A 20,864-nucleotide genomic window follows, 5' to 3' on the forward strand; every position below is an offset into this window, starting at 1 on the left:
CTCTGGTTCATTTTTCTCTATAAAATACTTTCTGTCTCTTCCAGGGGTAGAAGAGGGGTTAGAGTAAAGGCTTTTCATATCGACATTCAACCAATCTCTATTTTCAGCCTGTGCCATACCTCCACTTTCCACAATACTTGGTGACCCCATTCTTGAGCTCTTCTGGGGCTTTGGGGCCCTAAATAAGGCTTGCTTCTTGATGATATACTCCTCACCAGCACTTAGGTCCTATAACTTCATCTTGTTATGACTCTTTTATCTGCTTTTCATATTTATATATTGTGGTTCAAATAACAGAAGTCTTCTAATTTCAAAGACCGTGTTTCCGTTTCTTATTGTCCTTGTTGTTTTGGGTGGTAATTTCCCAGAGGAGAAGAGGACAAGAACAGCTTTATTTTGCCATTTTAAAACTGCAAGTTTCCCTTATGTGTTTCTGTGTCTCTAACAAGTTAGCAGAGTTCTTGGCACCAAATAGACATTCATTAACTACTTCGTTAATGAATGATTAGATGTAGTCAGAGTACAGACTAAGCTGCTCTAACAAAAAAATCCCAAAATACAAAGTCTCGAGCAAGGTAAGTGCCTATTTTTCTCTCTTGGAGCATTCCATAGGCACGAGGCTAGGTTAGAGTGAAGAGGTGTCGCTAGATCCTTAGGTCACTAAGGATCCAGGTTTATTCTCTCTTGTTATTCTCTATCTGCCCTATAGTCTTGTTGAGGCCAAAACTGGCTAATCATCACACTCTGCATTCTAGCCCATAGAAAAGGGGTCAATCAACCTACAAGAAAGCCTACCAGTCGATGACCTCCATACATACAGTTAGCATCTCACAGTTTCTATGGGTCAGGAATCTGGGCCAACAAACATGTGAGCTTGGAAGCAGATCCTTCTCCAGTCAAGGTTCAGATGAGACTCTAGCCCTGGCAAACTCCTTGACTGTAGTCTGTGAGAGACTCTGAACCAAAGAAAGCCGTGCCCAGATTCCTGGCCCACAGAACCTGTGAGATAATAAATGTATGTTGTTTTAAGCTACTAAGCTTGGGGTAATTTGTTATGCATAAAATAACTACTGCGACATCTCAACTTTCACTATTTAAATGATGAGTAATTGACAAAAACTTTTTTTTTTTTTTAATTTTATTTATTTATTTTTGGCTGTGTTGGGTCTTCGTTTCTGTGCGAGGGCTTTCTCTAGTTGTGGCAAGTGGGGGCCACTCTTCATCGCGGTGCGCGGGCCTCTCACTATCGTGGCCTCTCTTGTTGCGGAGCACAGGCTCCAGACGCGCAGGCTCAGTAATTGTGGCTCACGGGCTCAGCTGCTCCGCGGCATGTGGGATCTTCCCAGACCAGGGCTCGAACCTGTGTCCCCTGCATTAGCAGGCAGATTCTCAACCACTGCGCCACCAGGGAAGCCCGACAAAAACTTTTAACTGTACATTAGAGGAAAATACAATTTAAAAGTATAAGGCTAATACATATTTGACAATCTTTTGGATTTAATACCATTAAAGAAATATTAAATATTAGGTTTTTATCTTATACTCAATTCCTATAATGTGGAATGATCTCAACAACTTTACCCACATTGCTGGTAGTATCTTAGTCCTGCACCTTTTCAACCTACCTCTAGAATGCAGTTCACTTCCAGATGTAAATGTTGCTAACGCTGTGAGTACTCAGAGGGAAAGTATGAACCATGTATGTAGAATACCACAATGGAAAATTATTTGATTTTAGACTTCAGAGAATAAAAAACTTAGAGGTTTTCCTTCCAAAGGAATTGTTGCATAAAGAAAAAAGGTGGCTGATGGCAAAAAAAATCAATATTAATACTTACTGATTGTTTTTACATTTGCTTAAATGCTAATAAATATATACCATAGACCAATGAAGTAAAATGACCCAAATGGTTTGGGAGATGCAGAAATCTAGACCAAATCTGAAGGCAGCCTCGGGCACTAGGCCCCATGCTAGCCAAGACTTAATTCACATGTTCCTTTAATTAACAAGCACTGATGGAATACCTACTGGGTACTGGGAGCCAGATACATGGATGTAAAACAAGGAGTAAGTCAGACATGGTCACTGCCTCATGTAGCTCACAGTTTAGTAGGAAATACAGACAAGTAAATAAGCAATGGAATCTAGTGTGGTGTTGTCACGTAGGGTACACATAGGCTGCTAGGGCAGCACAAAGGAAAAATACTCAATTCAAGGTGGAAATGAAAGTGGGAGCTGTGTCAGGAAGACACCTCAGTTGAAGTGACAGCAAAACTTGGACCTAAAGGATGATCAAGACTTCATTGGAGGGGAGTGGTAATGGAAAAGAATTCTGGGAGAGGGACTATCACCTATGAAGGCTCAGGAGTAAAAGAGAACCTGAAACATACGAGTGATTGGACTTTCAGTAGAGGGTGGAAGTGTGCAAAGGTTTCATTACGCAGGGTTTGTTAGGTCACATTGCAGAGTTTGGACTTTATTTAAAGGAAGCATAAAACATATGAAGGGTTTTGAGAAGAAGAGTACAATGATCTCACTCTTCCATAACTGATGTTAAAAAGCACATAGAAACATCTAATTTTTTTTACATACTAGCAATAACTAGATGGAAGACACAGCAGATAAGAATTCCCACTTACAATAGAACAAAAGCTATTAAATGTCTATGAATTATCTTAATAAGAAATGTACAAAACCATATTAAGAAACCATAAAATTTTGATAAAGGATATAAAAGAATATCAGAATAAATGAATGTTCTTGGAAGTGAAGACCCAATATTTATTAAAATAATTTTCCTCATGTTAATTTATAAATTTAATGCTATTTGGATAAAAGTCTCAATAAAATTTTCGGGAGTGTTTGATAAACTGATTCTAAAGTTCATCTAGTAGATGTACAAGACTACAACTTTGAAAGGTAAAAAAGATAGGAAGGCTTGTCTTGCCACATATAAAAAACATATAATAAAAGTACAGTAATTGAAAAGGTATGTAAAGTCAAAACATTCAGGGATGTTGTGGGTTGAACTGTGTCCTCCAAAAAGGTATGTTCAAGTTCTAATCCCCGGTACCCGTGAATGTGATCTTATTTGAAAATAGGGTCTTTGCAGGTGTGATAAGGTTAAGATGAAGTCATACTGGAATAAGGTGGGCCCTAATCCAATGACTGGTGTCCTTATAAGAAGAGGGAAATTTGGACACAGACCCACAGGGAGAATGCCATGTGACAATGGAGGTAGAGATTGGAGTGATGTGTCTACAAGCCAAGGAATGCCAAGGACTGCCAGCAGACAACAGAAGCTGGAACAGGCAAGGAAGGATCCTCCCCCAGAACTTTCAGAGAGAACATGGATCTGTCGACACCTTGATTTCAAACTTCTAGTCTTACAAACTGAGAGAATAAATTTCTGTTATTTAAGCCACCCAGTTGTGGTATTTTGTTAGGGCAGTCCTAGGAAACTAATACTAGGAGTATATGGCTATTTTACATCTGGTAAAAGAGGGATCTCAAATGAGTGGGAATGAATGGGTTTTATTTATTCAATAAGTAGAGATTAGGACAACAGGCTATCCATTTGGAAAGAAAAGTTATATTTCTGCATCATAACAGGTACTAAAATTCCAAGTAGACCACAAATCTAAATGCAAAAAACAAAACCATAAAAGTGGTAGGTGAAAATGTGAGAGGATATTTTTATAAACTTGATTCAGGGAAGGATTTTCTAACTAAAACATGAAACCCAGAAGCCAGAGCTGACCATTTAAAAATGAAAACTTCTGTACACATACAATGAAAGACAACATAATCAATGTTAAAAAAAAGTAGGGGGAAAATATTTGCAAGATATATTATAGACATGGAGTTAACATCCAGAATATATACAGAGATCATACAGACCATAATGAGACAGTAAGTAACCCAAAAGAAAACTGGGCAAATACAAAGGCCAATAATGCATGGACACTTCACTAATAATCACATGAGATGCAAACTGCAAAGAGAAAGTATGATTTATTTAGTGTGGCTCAAATTAAAAATAATTTCTGATAATATCTAGTGTTGAATAGGGTATGGTCAAACAAAACACTCACATATAGTGAAGTTTTTACAACTTTTTGGTTTGGATGGCAATCTGGCAATGCTTATTGAGATTTAAATGTTCATATCCTTTGTTCCAGCACATCCTTTTCTAAGACTATGTCCTACTGAAACACAAGTTCACAAAAATAAATAGGGGAAAATTACATTAAGTACAGGACATGCACAAAACAGAATACTATGCAACCATTTAAAATGAGGCAGATCTACATGTATTGTCATAAAAAGATGTTCAAGACATATTAAGTGAAAAAAGCAAGTGGCAGAGTATATATATTTTGTAAATATCAATAATAATTGTCTTATATACAGAACAAAATGATGATAGTAACTGAGCTGCTAACAATGGCTTTCTTGCAAGAGGAGACAATTTATTAATTCATTTATTTAATATTTAATGAGTGCCTATTACGTGCCAGGCACTGGTCTAGGTGCTGGGGATTCAGGACTGAACCAAAAACACAAGATGAGGAAACGGTGAACAATCATTTTCAACATTAAATATCTCCAAAAAATAATGACCTTTATATTTATTTCACTAATAAATCTATGGTTAGTTTGCTTTTTTTTTTAAGCTTTTTTTTTAAAATGAAAAACCTTCAACAATGTAAAGTAGTTTGTCTTGTTTTTCTCTTAAAATCAGTCTCATCAAACAGTTTTTTAAAATGTCACTGCCATATTCAAGAATGTATTTTGGTAAAATTAATGCGAAAGCATCAACAAGTTTCTAACACTGTAAAATCATTACTTTGCTCAGTTTAAAAATAAGAATACTTAAATTTTATGGTATCTGATTTATCTATATCCCTTATGATACAATATTTTACTTACAGTTTGTGGATTAATCTCCTCCTCTCCCATAGGTTCATCCATAATTTGCTGTCCATTCTGTGAAAAGTATAGCAAGTAGAAAATTACCAAAACAGCTCTCACATCAGTTTAAGTCAAATGAAGACAGATAAAACCGTATAGGAATATTTTCATCCCTAAAGGGTTCTAATGAAGTACAGAACCACCATTTAAGTATGCAGTTGCCAATTTGCAACAGGTTGTGCTTCAAAGATTAATGTGTAAATTGATTATTTAAAACTATAAAAATATTTTTTCCATGGAAATGATATAATAAATGATGGTTACCTTTCCAGGTAAGCCCTTGAGTTTAATAGTTAAATGCACTACAGTGGTCTTATTTAAACCTCACCAAACATTGTTTATAATACATTCTGTGTCAAAACACATTCTAAATTCCAACTCCATTGATAATCAGGGCAAATGATTAATTATTTGGGGGAAAATTAAGCTAGGTCTCTACATCAAAGAGATTCCAGATGGATTAAACGTTTAAATGTCAAAAAGTAAAATTATACAAGTATTAGAAGAAAATATAGGTGAGTACTACTTATGAGGTAAGGAGGCAGAAATCATAAAGGAAAAAAAAATGACATTTGAATCCATAAAAGTTTAAAACGTCTTCTGCCGGACATCAAAAAGATAAAGACAAATTGATTACAAAAAAATAAAAGCAACATATGACAAAGGGTTGGTATCCTCAATACATAAAGAACTTCATTTTACAAACCTGTAAGAAAAAACAATGAACCTCAACAGAAATGAGCAATAAGGGAAAAAAAGAGTTCAGCCTTAATACTAATCAAAGAAATGCATTTAACCAAAAGATACCTTTGCCTTTCAAATTGCTAACAATTTACAGAAAAAATAACACCCAGTGCTAATACGGATATGGGGAAAAGAGCACTCCTGATATACTGCTGGAGAAAGTGTAAATCAGCACAACCCTTCAAGAAGGCCATCTAAGTCTGTATTTAAAAAACAAAAAGAGACACATAAAACTTTGAAATGTCCCATCATTTCAACTTAAAAAAAAAAAAGGACAAGTGTGCAAAGATGTACATATAAGAATGCTCACCATAACTTTTTCCAAAAAGAACTCCAAATTGGAAACCTAAATTCCTAACAATAGAGAACTAGTTAAATATATCATGGTACATCCATATAATGGAATACTATGCAGTCACTAAAAATGATGATAAAGATGTAAATTTATTGACATGGAAAGACAGTCACATGTAATAAGTGAAAAAAGCAGTTTACAAAACAATATGAATTGTAATGATCCCATTTTAAATAAATATATACATGTTTTAATGTATATATTTGTATGGGAAAAACTCTGGAAGGATATACACCAAAATGTTAACAGTGGCTATCTCTGAGTGGTAGAATTTTAGACAATTTAAATTGTTTGTTTTGCTTATTTGGATTTTCTAACGTGTCTACAATGTCTATGATGAATACGTATTATTTGTGTAATTAAAAACAAAACAAAACAAAACCAAAAGTCAGGTATACGTAATGTCTTCTCTAGTTCCCTCACTGGGAAAAGGAGTAAATGCCCCTGACCACTTGTTAATTCAGCAAATGTACAAGGATCTAAGCTAACCATCTTTGGAGAATTATCAACTGGAAAATAAAAGGTAGCCCACCCATTACCTCACACTGCACAGGAGACAGCTGCTCTGAAGCTGAACTCCTCTCTCTACTCTCCCTATCTCTATTTATTCACCCAACCATTCATCCATCCATTTCATTTCATTCATGCTATGTTCTAGGCACCAAGCTGGAGATGAAAGGTTAATGAAACATGCCCCTATCCTAAAGATCCATCTTACAGGAGCTCACAGGTCTACTGACCCTTAAAAAGGGCAACTTTCATTTTCAAACACTCAGAGTACGTTCCTAGGTTAGGGAATGCCCACACAATATTACAAAGCACAGAAATGGTGCCAAAATGCAGAAAAGGGGGAGGCAGGTATAAAATCTTTATTTTCCAAAGACACTTTCAGAGGCTATGTATTGCCCACTTCTTTGGTAAGGACTCAAATAACTCCAGGATACATCCTCCTCTTAAAAGCCACAACCATTTATTCAACTGAACACTGATCATTTTTATCCAAACATTCCAGACAAACCTTAAACTAGCTCTTAAGATCATTGGTTTTGGAGTCAGACACCTAGATTCAAATTTCTGCTCTTACACTAATTATGAAGCCTTGAACAAGTTATTTAAACTATCTAAGCTCTACTTTCTTCATATGGAAAGTGGAGATTGAAAAGTCTTATCTTCAGAGAGTTGTGAAGACTAAATGAGATAATGACATAAGACCTGTCACATAGTAAACAATCAAAGTTAGCTGTTTTAATTATAGCCAAAATTCAATCACTCCCTCTGTGGCCCACCAATCTGCTACTTCTCCTGCACTTGCTCTTAGTAAATGGTATCATCATTAATCTAGTAGACCAAAGTAGATTTTCTCATTAATTATACACAGTGTTCTCTTCCGATTGACACAGATCTACTCAATGGCTCCCCATTATTTGGCTTTTAGAACCCTTGGTTTAACTTGAGCTACATTTATATTTTCCATGGGAATATAATTTGAGAATCATCTGCTCCTTGTAATTTTCAATGCAAAGTAAGAATCACAGCTTATAACTTACTTTTTCGTGTGGTAGAAACAGCACTAAAATCAGAATTGGTAGACCAGGGGTAGAGTCCTAGGTCTGCCACTTAAAAGCTTTATGATTTGGGGCAATTCAGACTTTCTCCTAACCTATTACTTGATCTGTTCAAAATGGGGATATTTGCCCTGTCTACTCAAAGGGTTGTTGTTAAGCTCAAAACTGAGATAACTCCTAAGAAAATACATTATAAACTGTAAGAAGCTGTGCCAACGCAAATTACTATTATTAAGGTAAGGTAGCTTCATGAGGATAAAATAATACTGCATAAAGACCTTTTGATCTTAGAATCAAAAAAAGTTTAGAATTGGTAAGGGATCTTGAAAGTTTTCTGTTCCAAATATACAAATATACTCATATCATATGCTTAAGTTCTTTCTATCCCATTCTCACCTATATTTGAACACTATTGGGACAAGAAAGAAGTATCTCACCAGGCAGCTTACTATACTATCTCAGAAAAAGCACTGGCTGCTCGATAATGCTCTTCTTCATACAGTAACTTTCTTCAAATGCAAATTCCCTTTAAGAGGATTACTAATACATGATGACTAACTTGCCTGTACTCTATCTACAAAGTCACAGAAGTAAATCTACAGCTATGACTATAAACTACCCCAAGTCTGTTCTTTTCTAGATAACTCGAGGTCCTTCAAACACTCCTTTTAGAAGATGAGACCACTTTCTTTTCTGAGCATGCATCCAATTCATCTGAAAGGGTAGTAAAGAGAATTGTGTGCAATTAACATTGCAACCTTGATATGACCAATGCAGAGTAAAGTAAAGGGCATATCACCTCCCTTGTCCTACATAATAAACTTATATTAATGCAGTTCACATATGCATTATTTTTGGAATGTCCACAACACATTGCTCGGTCATACTATTTTGTTTTTCCTGTTTTCTGTCTGTTACATTCTTGTTTTCTTCACTTACACTGCAACTAAGCCCTCTATCCTCTATTCTGTACTTAGTCTCATGAATAAAGCCTTACTTTAAATTTTTGATTCATCTTTTTCCAGTTCTGATTCATTGCTACAACCTCTATAGATTAGACTCCAAATCTGCCAATCAGCTACTTCACTATTTTCAGCTTCATGTAATCCATAAATTGTACAATGTATTTTCTTTTCTGAACTTTTCACCCAGCTAACTAACAGCGATATACTAACAAAACAATCTAAGAAAAAAGTTAAGTGAAACATGATCTAAAGGTATTTTATGCTCTACTTTTTGCAAAAACATCTACTTCCTTTCTGAGTTTACCAAAGGTTTAAAATTTTGAACAATTTAATTTTTAAAGCAGGAAAATATAAAAGCTAATGTTATCCTACATACCAGTGAAGCTTTACCAAAACCGACCCAAAAAAGCACCTTTATTTCAACAAACCTTTTCTATCACTTTGCCAAAACAAGGATTCAAATGCTATCTAATAGAAATGAGTATAAAGTTACCTATGCAGCTAAGAATTTTCACTTTTGAAAAACGACTCTCGACTTCACTAGAGATTAGGTTACATGGACCACCAGTCTGACTCAATATTGTAATACTTATAGTTCCAAAAGTTCAAGGAATAATACCAATTAAACAAGAAAATTTATTTCTCTAATTTTAAGAAACACATAGAAAAAAACATGTGGTCTGAATCTGGCTAGTAGCGGGTTTAAACCCCAGTTCTGTCACTTACTACTGCAGTTACCTGACCTTGGGTAAGTTACTTAACATTTTGAGCCTCAGTTTCTTCATTTGTAAGATGCATATAATATCTAATTCACAGGGATGCTGTAATTAAAAGGACCCACCAAGGGACAGTAGATGCTCAGTAAATGCTACATCCTGTCCCCTCTTTGGCCTCAATTGTATAATATTTACATTTCTACAGTTAGCTTCCAAAGTGCAATGCAATAAAGAAGTACAAGAGAGTGTTGAGATACCTGTTTCACCACTTACTACAGCCAATTTCCTGCCAAGCAGGGTGGAAGAGATCATTCATATGTGTGATATATTTTTATACAATGTGGCTAAAGAGTGAGTACAAATGAAAAAGAATAGTTTAAACGTGAGGCAAATGTATTTATCCTCTCTCATCCCACCATAATGCCTTCCAGCCAAAAAATCGCAGATCTTGGCAGACTGTACATATGCAAATATTATGTGAAATACTAGAAAAGGTTAGGAAATGCTAATCAAGCTTTACTCTGGTAGTCTGAAATGTGTAAAAGTCAAAAATTAGAATAACGTACAATATGGGCCTCATCAGAACAAATCAGAAAAAGGAGACTGTTAGCTTGAGTTTCAGCAGGTATTGTTTTCAACATTAACTTCTAATGTTGTGGTATAAAATTATCACTTAAGATAATTTTCCTGCTCTTAAGGGGATAAACAATTCAAGTCAGTAATTCTGAACAAAGGTTTCAGGACTTCTAGAATATCCCAAAGTATTTTAAGGAAAATTTTGCAATGTTAAAAATAAGAGTAGTTTTCTAAATAAAAAAAATTTTATTTTAAGCAACCCTATTAAACAGATTGTTTTGCTGTAATGGCATGTTACAACCACGCACATTTCCAGGCTGTTTGGCTGTTTGATACCTCTGAAAAAATGCACTGAGTCCAGCAGGAGATTGTCTTGTATAAGTCCACTAGGACTAAAAAAATGATCTGTGATTCAAAAATGCTACCTTGAACTTAGTAGGACATATCATCTACTGACATCCTACTACCTGGAAATGAAATGTATATACGAACACTGGGAGAAAAGAATTCCTCACAGAGAACAGCCTAAAGTAACAGGAAGGGAGGAGGAAAAGAATGGGGCCAGAGCCCTAGTGTACTAATTTGGAGACCCAGGTTGTAGATATGAGCAAGAATCATGCCTTTTTTTTTTTTTTTTTTACTGTCCTCAAGTTTCCACAAGTGTATCTGCCTTCCGAACTCCCTGATATCAGCAGTGGTTTTCCTGTCCAAAGTGTATGCCATAGGACTTCCGTGAAGGTGCTGAGGATGAGGCATGAGAAACCTCTCTAAAACTTCAGTTAAGATACCATCAAATTGTTCAGAATCCAAAGAATCTTCTATGCAATCACATTGAAACAATAAGAAACAAGCATTTTATATTCTTAATAAGGAATGTATATAATCCTTACCAATGTGACAGGATTAAGAATCAGCTCCTCATTTATCCTAAGGAAATATCAGAGATGTGCATAAAGACTTATGTACAGTGATATTCATCATACTCATTATACTGAAAAATAGAAAACAATCTAAATGACCAACAGGGGACTGGTTAAATAAATCATAATACATCTATTCATATGTAGGAATACTATGCAATGGTTAAAATCAGGGCCTCAAAGAAAAATTAATGATGCAAAAATATGATTGCAATATATTAAGTTAAAAAGGATACAAAACTAAATAGTATGATCCCAATTTTGCATACCCCCCTCCCAACATGTGTGCATGTAACTGGCAAAACATATATAAAATCTTATCAGTAGTTACCTGGGTCATAGGATTTTCTTCTTTGTACTGTATTTTCAAAATTATATGCATTTATTATATATTATTTTATAAAGAGAAAAACAATCAATGTAATTAGAAAAATCCATTTATTTCTAGTTAAGGTGCCCTTACATGTGCTTTGCTATTCCTCTAGCAACTAAAGGTCTGCTAGTACTCAAGACTATTCTATTTTCTAGACTAGGGTAGGAATGACCACTGGTTATATTTACATTATTAAGTTTTAGAGGAAACTTTCAGAAGCTTTTTTTTTTCCTCTCTGATGGTTTCCTGTGGTTGTGGCCTCAGAAAATAGATACGTTTTTAGGCCTGAATCCATCTCATTTTTTTGGAGTGTACCCCTAAGGGGAATTCTGCTTATGAAACAAGAGTATGTTGAGATAAGAATTAAGAAACGAAAACACGGTAGCCAAAATTAAATCTGCACTGTGAATAGCAAGTATTGGAACTGACACTGCAGAAAACAGAATCCATGCCAAGGAGGACAAACTTGAGTAAATGAAAAAAAAATGAAAGAAAAGATTAAAAAACGATGGAGGACAGACGTAGAAATAATCTATGAATAACAGATGCTCCTAAAGAAAAAAACCCAGCAGTTTAATCAATCAAAAGTATAAGAAAACTTTCCAGTTCCGGAAAAAAATACCTGAGACTGGAGACTGAGAAGGTTCAACAGAGATCATCAACACCAAGACATGTCCTGGCAAATGTTTTTAAATTTCAAGGATAAAGATATAATCCTACAAGCATACAAGCAGAAAAAAATAGGTTATTTTCAAAGAAACTAAAATCAGATTGACCTCAGATTTCTCCTCTGCAACAATAAAATGCCAGAAGACAATGAAGTAATGACTTACAGAGAGTTAAAAGGGAAAAGTTATGATCTAAGAATTTTATACCTTGTCCTACTTTTTCATGTACAAAGATCACAGGAAATTCTTCTTAGTTCTCCAAAGTCTTATAAAATTTCACCATCCTGGTAGTACCTTTTTTCATAAACTGTTCAAAGGTATGTCTTAGACCATTGAAAGAGAATCAAAATAAGAACTCAAGAATACTGAGGTAGGAAAGAATTGGTGAAGTATATTGATACCAACTTAATATCTAGAAATAACTGAATAAAACAATTAACCCCAATAGAGGAGAAAGGGTCAATAATGAAGAATAAATAACTGATATAAGTATATAAACAATATAAACCTTTAGAAAGTTAAAGGTAAGATTTGTAACCTCAGGATAAATTAATGTGGACTCAAATTAAAAGAGGCAGTGGAAGAAGGGAGAAACTAAGATTCTAAATTCTCTGTCTTTCCTAAAAAGATATTTTAAAACCACTACTTTTAGTAACTACCTAATAAATATAAATTTTGGAATGCTTTGAAAAAGCATACAACAACCGAGAATTATACTTATTTATTGCAGTCCAAATCAGTGGAGAATATAATAACTGGCAAAGACTGTGAATAGTACTTTATGCAGGCATCACATTCAACCCTAAGCACGGAGGTAGGTATAATTACCCCTATTTTACAGATGAGGAAACCGAGGCTCAGCAAAGTTAATTTGTGAATGGCAGAAGCAAGATTCAAAGCCAAGTCTTTCCAGCTCCATAATTCTTTCTTCAATATTTCATAACCTCTTCAAACAAACGAATCCATAAGGCAGAAGAGAAAAAACCATAAGGAAAAGAATAAAATACTTAAAATAAGATGACAGAACTAATTCCAAAAGTAATAATGTAAGAAATGTAAAGTATCTAATTAAAACAAAGTGTCTTACTGGATATCGGATACTATTACAGAATTATTGTTTTTGTAAGTGATGATGGTATGTTCGATGTTTTAAAAAGTCTTTATCTTTTAAGAAATATAAATGTAAATATTTATGTCTGAATTGATGTATCTAGGAGTAGCTTCAAAATAATCCACTGGAGCCAGGGAGGGGAAGAGAGAAAGTAGTGTGTGTGATGGGGAGTACAGATGAAACAAGACTGGCCATGAGTTGATAATCTTTGAGGCTGGGCTATGGAAACATGGTGGTTCATTATACTATTCTCTCTACTCTGGTATGTGTTTGAAATGCTTGATAATAAAAATTTTAATAGTCTTAGGTTATATTTTTAAGAAGCTTAAAAAATCCACACCAGTATTTACTGCTTTAAAGAGAAAGCCAAGCAAAAACAGATAAGAATAGAAAAGCATAAAGAAAAAGAAGAAAGCAAGTGTATGTATTATTAAGGCCAAAAATAAAATGTGAAGCAAAAACCTTACGCTGATTAAATAAAAAGGTGATTTGATTTGGACTAAAAATATAATTAGTACTTAATACATACAGTAATAATAATTGCTATCATTTATTGAGCAATTACTGCACACCAGGCAACTACATCTTCGATGCTTCTAAGAACTCTGTGAGGCATTATCACTAATTTACAAATGAGGACATTAAGCCAAGATGGGTATGTCAACCTTTTAAAGCACTGTATCCTCAGCCCCTAGCAAAATGCCTGGCTGGCATACAGTAAGTGCTCAATAAATATTTGTTGAATAAATGAAAAAGTCTAATATCCTGACTAAAGCAAATAAGTAGAGCTTAAATTCAAACCTAAATCTGATTCTAAAACCCCTACTCTTAATCACATTTAAATCTTTTCATAATATACATAGTAAGAATGAAGATGTTTATTTCCTTCTGTGTATGTTTCTGTTTGTCAGATTTTCTACAATCAGCCTGTGTTACTTTTTTCAAACAAGTCATTAAAAATAATAAATGCAAAATAGTACTGAACACTTAATCACCGACTAACCTAACCACAAAACACAAAAGGAGATGTTCTGGGGACTAAAACATGAAATAAATGGACACAAGTGGAAGGGGAAATTTTAGCACACTAACATCAACTAGCATAATGAATAAAACAGGACAAAGCACTTGATGTAACTTACATTAGAATAGGTAGATATTGAACTTTATAATGTAAAAAGAATATGGGTTCAAGTTATCTATGAAAAGTTATAAAAGACTGACCATGTTCTAGGTCATGAAGTAAATCCAAAATTCTTAAAAACAGGAACTGTGCAGATATTTTCTGATTATGATAAAAAACTGAATAAGGAAATAAATCACTCATTCAGAAATCAATATTATTCTAAATAACTACTGGCTCAAGGAAATAAATAATAACAGCTATCATTTATGCAATGCTTATTTTGTTCAAAGTACAGTGTTGGCTATGTTGCATATATTCTCTCATTTAATCCCAATTAATCATTAATAAACCATGAGGGATGTTATTATATAGAGAAGAAAAAACTTAGGTTGAGAATTAGTAACTTGTCCAAGATCACAGAGGTATTAAGTTTGCGGATAAGACAACTGGACCCAAGTCTGAAATCCAAAGCTCACACTACTACACAGAAATGATGTCATATTACTGTTAGAATTCAAGTATAGGCATCTAGCTGTGCTCATTTTTCTCTATTTATAAAATAAAATTTTGTAATAAAAAGTGGAGGAAACTACAACTTTCCTTAACACATGTTCTGAAAATGTCTGTTTGTTAAATACACTACACTAAGAAGGTAATGGTTCGTTTTTCTAACGTATCATTGATCCGACATAATATTTCAAATTGCATAATCTCCTAAAAGAGACTCCTTTGAATATATTCATATTCTCGAGAGGGCAATTAAAAAGGAAGAAACCAGAAAATCAGTTAAAGTAGGGAATATAAGGTAAACATGATTGCCACTAAATTTATTTCTAAAAAGTCACTATTTTCTGGTACTTATCTGCAATCCATAAGAGTTCAATGGAATCTTAGCCAGCACGGATTTGAATCCACCACTAACTGTGGGCAAGCCCTTAAAGCCTCTCTGATTTGTGGTTCCTTCATGCATAAAATATGTGGATATCTAAGGGCTCTTCCAGCTTGAAAATGTTATAATCCTGTGACTTTAAGGATTAAAAGTATTTAAAATTTTGTGGAGTTTTTACACCTGAGGAAATTACTAATTCTGTATTTAAAGCTGTTTTGTACGTTATTTCTAACTCTAATTCCTTCTTTCTTTTCTCCACCTAAAATACAGTTTTATCTATATCCTTCAGTGGTACCTTTGTATTCAAGTGTAAACAAGGATAATACCAAAGAATGGATTGTAACAAATGCTGTCACCTGAAAGAGAAGTACTAACAAAGAGAAAATAAATGAAACATTGTTTTTCTGTGCAGATTAAGTAACCTAAAGCAATTTTATAATTTCCACAATCCAATCTTACTAGTCTTATTTTACTAGTAAAGTGTCAACTTATTTTTTAAGCTCCTCTGTGTACTCCCAGTGCTATTTCTGCCTTCCTAACACCTTCAAACCCCACCTCTTAGTACCACATGGAGTTGGCAGTGTTTCCCAAACCTGTGTGATGATCAGAATCACCTAAGATTCCTGTTAATAATACACTACCTGGCCTTACCTCAAACTGAAACTGAATCAGAAGTTCCAGAAGCCCCATGGCTCGGTATTTCATTTTTTAAACAGGCACCTTAGATGACTCCTGTGATTAGTTAAGTCTGGGAAATCACAGTGTAGAGAAAAGATCATGGGCTTTGGAGCCTGACATACCAAGTTTCAGAACCTGGCTTTGCCCTTTATTATAGGTGTGACTTTGGGCAAGCTACTTAACATGAGTCTCAGTTTTCTAATCTACAAGATTTGAATACCAGTTATGCCGGAGGTTGTAATAAAGTTTAGTACGCTTAGCCATGCTGGGTGCCCAGTAAGTGTTAGCTTCTCCTTCCTCCTGCTCATCTTGCCAGAGGAATTGACAAATGCAAATACTTGAGAGTATTCTGATGAGTCCCTTACCCTAATGGATCCACTTCCATTTCTAGGGCTAAAAATCTGAGTACTAGATAATTCATTAATGCATTACTTGGTTTGGCTAATTTAAGTCTTAGGAAAAAGTCTAATAATTTCTTCTGGTTTCCAGAGGCTTAGTGAAGTCCTTCTATCTAAAACAAATACACCATGATGCTGAGCTTCAAAGCCCAAGCTTTATTTGCTATGTGACTGTGGCAAAATTACCTGAACCTTTGTTTCCTCATCGGCAAAACAAGTGGTGCTTAAATGTTTGATGAACTGAACCCAACATGTGTTACTGATAACATAACTGTTAACTAAAAGTCACTTTAATTAAACTTACACACAGTCTTACAAACATTCTTATGAACAAAACGACAGCAATAATAGCTTGCCAGTAAGTGAAACGAGACAGAATAGGACTTGCTCAAATACGCAATAAAAAAGAGCTTAACAGCCAAGCAATATCAACTGTACCTTAACACAAAGTGTATTAGACAAGTTTGGAACCGAACTTACTTAGGAAAAAACTATCCAAATTACTCACTCATTAAATATATATACATATATATATTTAAAAGTACCATAAGTATAAACACAACCAGGCAGCAAGGTTTATTTTTGGAAAAATGAGAAACATAGTTTATAATTACAGCTCCATAATGAATTCTAGCTGTATATGTATTAAGCATAAACACTATTAATAAGAGCATTCTACTAAAAATTGTTAGTATTAACTGTCCAGATAAGCTACAAAATAAAAGAAACCTAAAGAAATTAGAAAAAAACTAAAAATCTGGGAACATTCATTCAAGACAGAGGAAAAGCTACCCTCAATTTTTAAAAAATAAACAAGAAAATAACAAACCTCAAATCCTACTGAAAGTAATTTAAAGAACCATAGCTTTTCTCACAACTTATTTATTCTTTAATACAACTTTTTTCTTTCATTTAGCTCCTGCCCTTTGCTTATGTTTATTTCCAGACATTTAATATTTTTACTGCTATTTTGAATGAGATCTTTTTTCCCATTATCATTTCTAACAAGGAAAACTATTAATTTTTAAATATATATTCTGTTTAATACCACCTTATTAGACCATCACTAGTTTTCACAAACCTTTTTAGTGGTTTCCTTAGATTACCTAAGTAGATGATTATATCATCTATGAATAGTTATCTTTTATCCTTTTTTTGAATACTTTTTGATTTTCTTGTCTAACTTCACTAGCAAACTCTTCTAGAATGTAAAAGAGAGGTGAAAACAGCAGGCACAGTTTTAATGAGATTGCCCATAATATGTCTCCATCAAGCATGATGCTGGCTACTGGTCTGAGACTATTTTTTAATAATGTTAAGGACACACCCTTTTATTCCTATTTTACTGTTTTTAATTGAGAATAGACACTGAATTTTATCTAATGCTTTCTCAACTTTTCCCCTAACTTTTAAATTAGAAATGATTATATATTCACAGGAAGTTGCAAAAATAATAGAGAGGTCCCATATACCTTTAACCCAGTGGTTACATCTTACACAACTTCCTGTCAAGACCAGGAAATTTATACTGGTACAATGCCCAGACCTTACTCAGATATCACTGGTTTTACAGGTTCTCGCGTGTGTGTGCGCGTGCGTGCTCATTGTTACACATTTTATCACATGTATAGGCTCCTGTATCTACCACCAGAGTAAAGATACCAGTTCTTCGCCATCAGGATCCTGCGTGTTGCCCCTTTACATCCACCTCTCTCCCACCCTTCTTCCTAACCCTGGCAATCACTAATCTAGTCTCCAATTTTGTCATTTCAAGAATGTTATATAAATGGAATCATATGGTATGTAACTTTTTTCCACTCAGCACGAATTCCCTGAAGATTCATCCAAGTTGTTGTGTGTACAATAATTCATTCCTTTTAGTTTAGTAGTATTCCAGTATTCCATGGTGTGAACATACCACAGCTTGTTTAACTATTCACCTGTTGAAGGACATTTGGTGTCTAACTTTTGGATATTACAAATAAAGCTGCTATGAACATTTGTGAACAGACTTCTATGTGGACATACATTTTCATTTCTCTGGGATAAATGCCCAGGAGTGCAACTGCTGGGTTATATAATAAGTGTATGCTTAGTTTTTAAAGAGATGACCAAACTATTTTCCAGAAAGGCTGTATCATTTCACTTTCCCATCAGCAATGTATGAAAGATCCAGTTTGTCCACATCCTCACCAACACTAGGTACTGTCACTATTTTTCATTTTGGGTATCCTAAAAGGCATGTAGAGATATCTCATTGTGGTTTTAATTTTCATTTCTCTGACAGCTAACCATGTTGACGTCTTCTCATATGCTTATTTGCTATCCATATATCCCCTTTAATGCAATGTCTGTTTATCTCTTTTGTCCAGTTTCTAACTGGACTATTTGCCTTTGTTGCTGTTAAGTTTTGAGAGTTCTTTATATATATTCTAGATACAAGTCCTGTCTCAGATATAGGTGTGCAAATACTTTCACCCAACCTGTGGCTTGTCTTTTCATCCCCTTAACAGGTTCTTTTTCATAGAGCGAACATTTTGAATTTTGATCAAGTCCAATTTATTATTTTTTTCTTTTATGGATTGTGCTTTTGGTGTCTAGTCTATGAACCCTTCACTCAGCCCACAGTCCCGAAGATTTTCTCTTGTACCTAAGTTCTAAATGTTTTAGAGTTTCCACGATCCATTTTGGATTAATTTTTGTATAAGGTGTGAGGTTTAGGTTGAGGTTCACTGTTTTACCTATGGGTGTGTAATTGCTCCAAGCACCACTGTTGAAAAGGCTATCTATCTTTCCTTCATTGAATTGCATTTGCACCTTTGAAAAAAATCAGTTGGCCGTACTTGTTTGGGTCTATTTCTGGGTTCTCCATTCTGTTCCACTGATCTATGTATTTATCCCTTCACCAATACCACAGAATTTTGATTACTGAAACTATTTAGTAAGTCTAAAAGTTGGGTAAAGTGATTCCTCCCACTTTATTTTTATCCTGTTTTGGATATTTTAGTTCCTCTACCTTTGCATATAACTTTTAGAATACCGTTGTGTTAAACCTATAGAAGAATTTGGGGAGGACTGACATCTTTACTATGTTGTGTCTTCTAATGTATGAACATGGTAGACCTCTCCATTTATTTAGACCTTTGATTTCATTTAACAACATTTTTTAGTTTTCAGCACACAAGCCCTACACACGTTTTGTTAGATTTATACCTAAGAATTTTTTTAAAGCAATTACAAATGGCACTATGTTTTTCATTTTGGTTTCCACACATTCATTGCTAGTATATAGAAACACTATTTTTGTATGCTGATCTTGTATCTTACAACTTTGCTGAACTCACTTATCAGTTCTAGATTTACGTAGATTCCTTGGGATTTTCATTGGAGACCTCATGTCACTTGCAAATAGAGACATTTTTATTTCTTCCTTTCCAATCTGTATGTCTTTAATCATGTGTTTTGCACATTATTAATATTTTTCTTCAACTTTAATATGGTGGACTACATCAATTGATTTTTTGAATACTGAACCAGTCTTACACCCCTGGAATACAACCCACTTGGTCATGCTGTATACTTCTTTTTATATGTTGCTGGATTTGTTTTGCTAATATTTTGTTGAGGATTCTGTGTCTATGTTCTTAAGGGATACTGATCTGGAGTTTTCTTTTCTGTACTGTCTTTAGGTTTTGGTATCAGGATGATACTGGCCTCAAAAAATGAGTAGTGATATGCTTCCTCTTCTATTTTCTGGAACAGAATGTGTAGAATTCATGTTATTCTTGATGTTCCAGATCCTTCTTTTATCATTTCCTTTCTGCTTGAAGAACTACCTGTAGTCATTCCTTCACGGTCTGTTACACATTCTCTTAGCTTCCCTTCACCAGAGACTGCTTTGATTGCACCTTCACGCTAGAAGGATATTTTCACTGGGTATAGAATTCTGGGTTGCCAGATCTTTTCTTTCAGCACTTAAAAAACAGTGTGCTATTTCCTTCTGGCTTCCATGGTTTCTAGTGTGGGATCTACTGTCATTTGACTTATTATTCCCCTATAGGTTAATAGTTCAGTTCTAACTGCTTTTAAGATTCTTTGTCTTTTAGTTTGATTTAGAAACAAATTTTAACTGTGGTAAAATACACCTAACATGAAATTTACCATCTTAACTGTTTTTTAGTATAAAGTTCAGTATGTTAAGTATATTCACATTGTTGTGCAACCAATCTCCAGAATTTTTCATCTTGCAAAATTAAAATTCTATACCCATTTAACAATTTCACATTTCCAAAGGTTTGATTTTGATGTGTCTAGGTGTGGATTACTTTAGTTTAGCTTATTTGGAGTTCAATCAGCTTCTTGAATCTGTAGGTTTACATCTTTTGCCAAACTGGGGAAATGTCAGGCATTATTTCTTCAAGTCCACCTTTTTTCTCTGCTTCTCAAACTGTGGTGACATGAATATTAAATCTTCTGTTAATGTTCCCAGGCCCCTGAGACACTCTTCATTTATTTTTCAGTTTATTTTTACTCTGCTATTCAGATTGAGTAATTTCTATTGCTCTATCTTCAATGTTATTGATTCTTTTCAGTCATCTCCATTTTTTTTTTTTTTTTTGGCTGCACCGCATGTGGGATCTTAGTTCCCTGACCAGGGATCGAACCCGTACCCCTTGCAGTGGAAGCACAGAGTCTTAACCACTGGACTGCCAGGGAAGTCCCTCCATTCTTCTATTGAGCCCATGTAGTAAGTTTATTTCAGTTATTGCATTTTTCGGTTCTAAAGTGTCCATTTTCTGCTTTAT

At 34.4% G+C, this 20,864-nt stretch overlaps 1 protein-coding gene across 5 annotated transcripts in view; it reads right to left on the bottom strand.

Moving 5' to 3' along the window:
• The window catches only part of RPS6KA3 (ribosomal protein S6 kinase A3), a 108,609-nt gene that overhangs the window by 74,758 nt on the left and 12,987 nt on the right, over nt 1-20,864 (bottom strand). For 2 of the 5 annotated variants that reach the window (XM_082447082.1, XM_082447078.1), the window contains exon 2: nt 4,934-4,990. In XM_082447082.1, coding sequence (XP_082303208.1) covers nt 4,934-4,990 — 57 coding nt within the window. Of the gene's footprint in view, nt 1-4,095; nt 4,210-4,933; nt 4,991-10,786; nt 10,830-11,811; nt 11,904-20,864 lie in introns of those variants that run through there. The other 3 variants (XM_082447079.1, XM_082447080.1, XM_082447083.1) reach the window with 3 other exon arrangements.

Source organism: Balaenoptera physalus (genome assembly GCF_965194825.1).
Source record: "Balaenoptera physalus genome assembly, chromosome: X".
Lineage (NCBI taxonomy): Eukaryota > Metazoa > Chordata > Mammalia > Artiodactyla > Balaenopteridae > Balaenoptera > Balaenoptera physalus.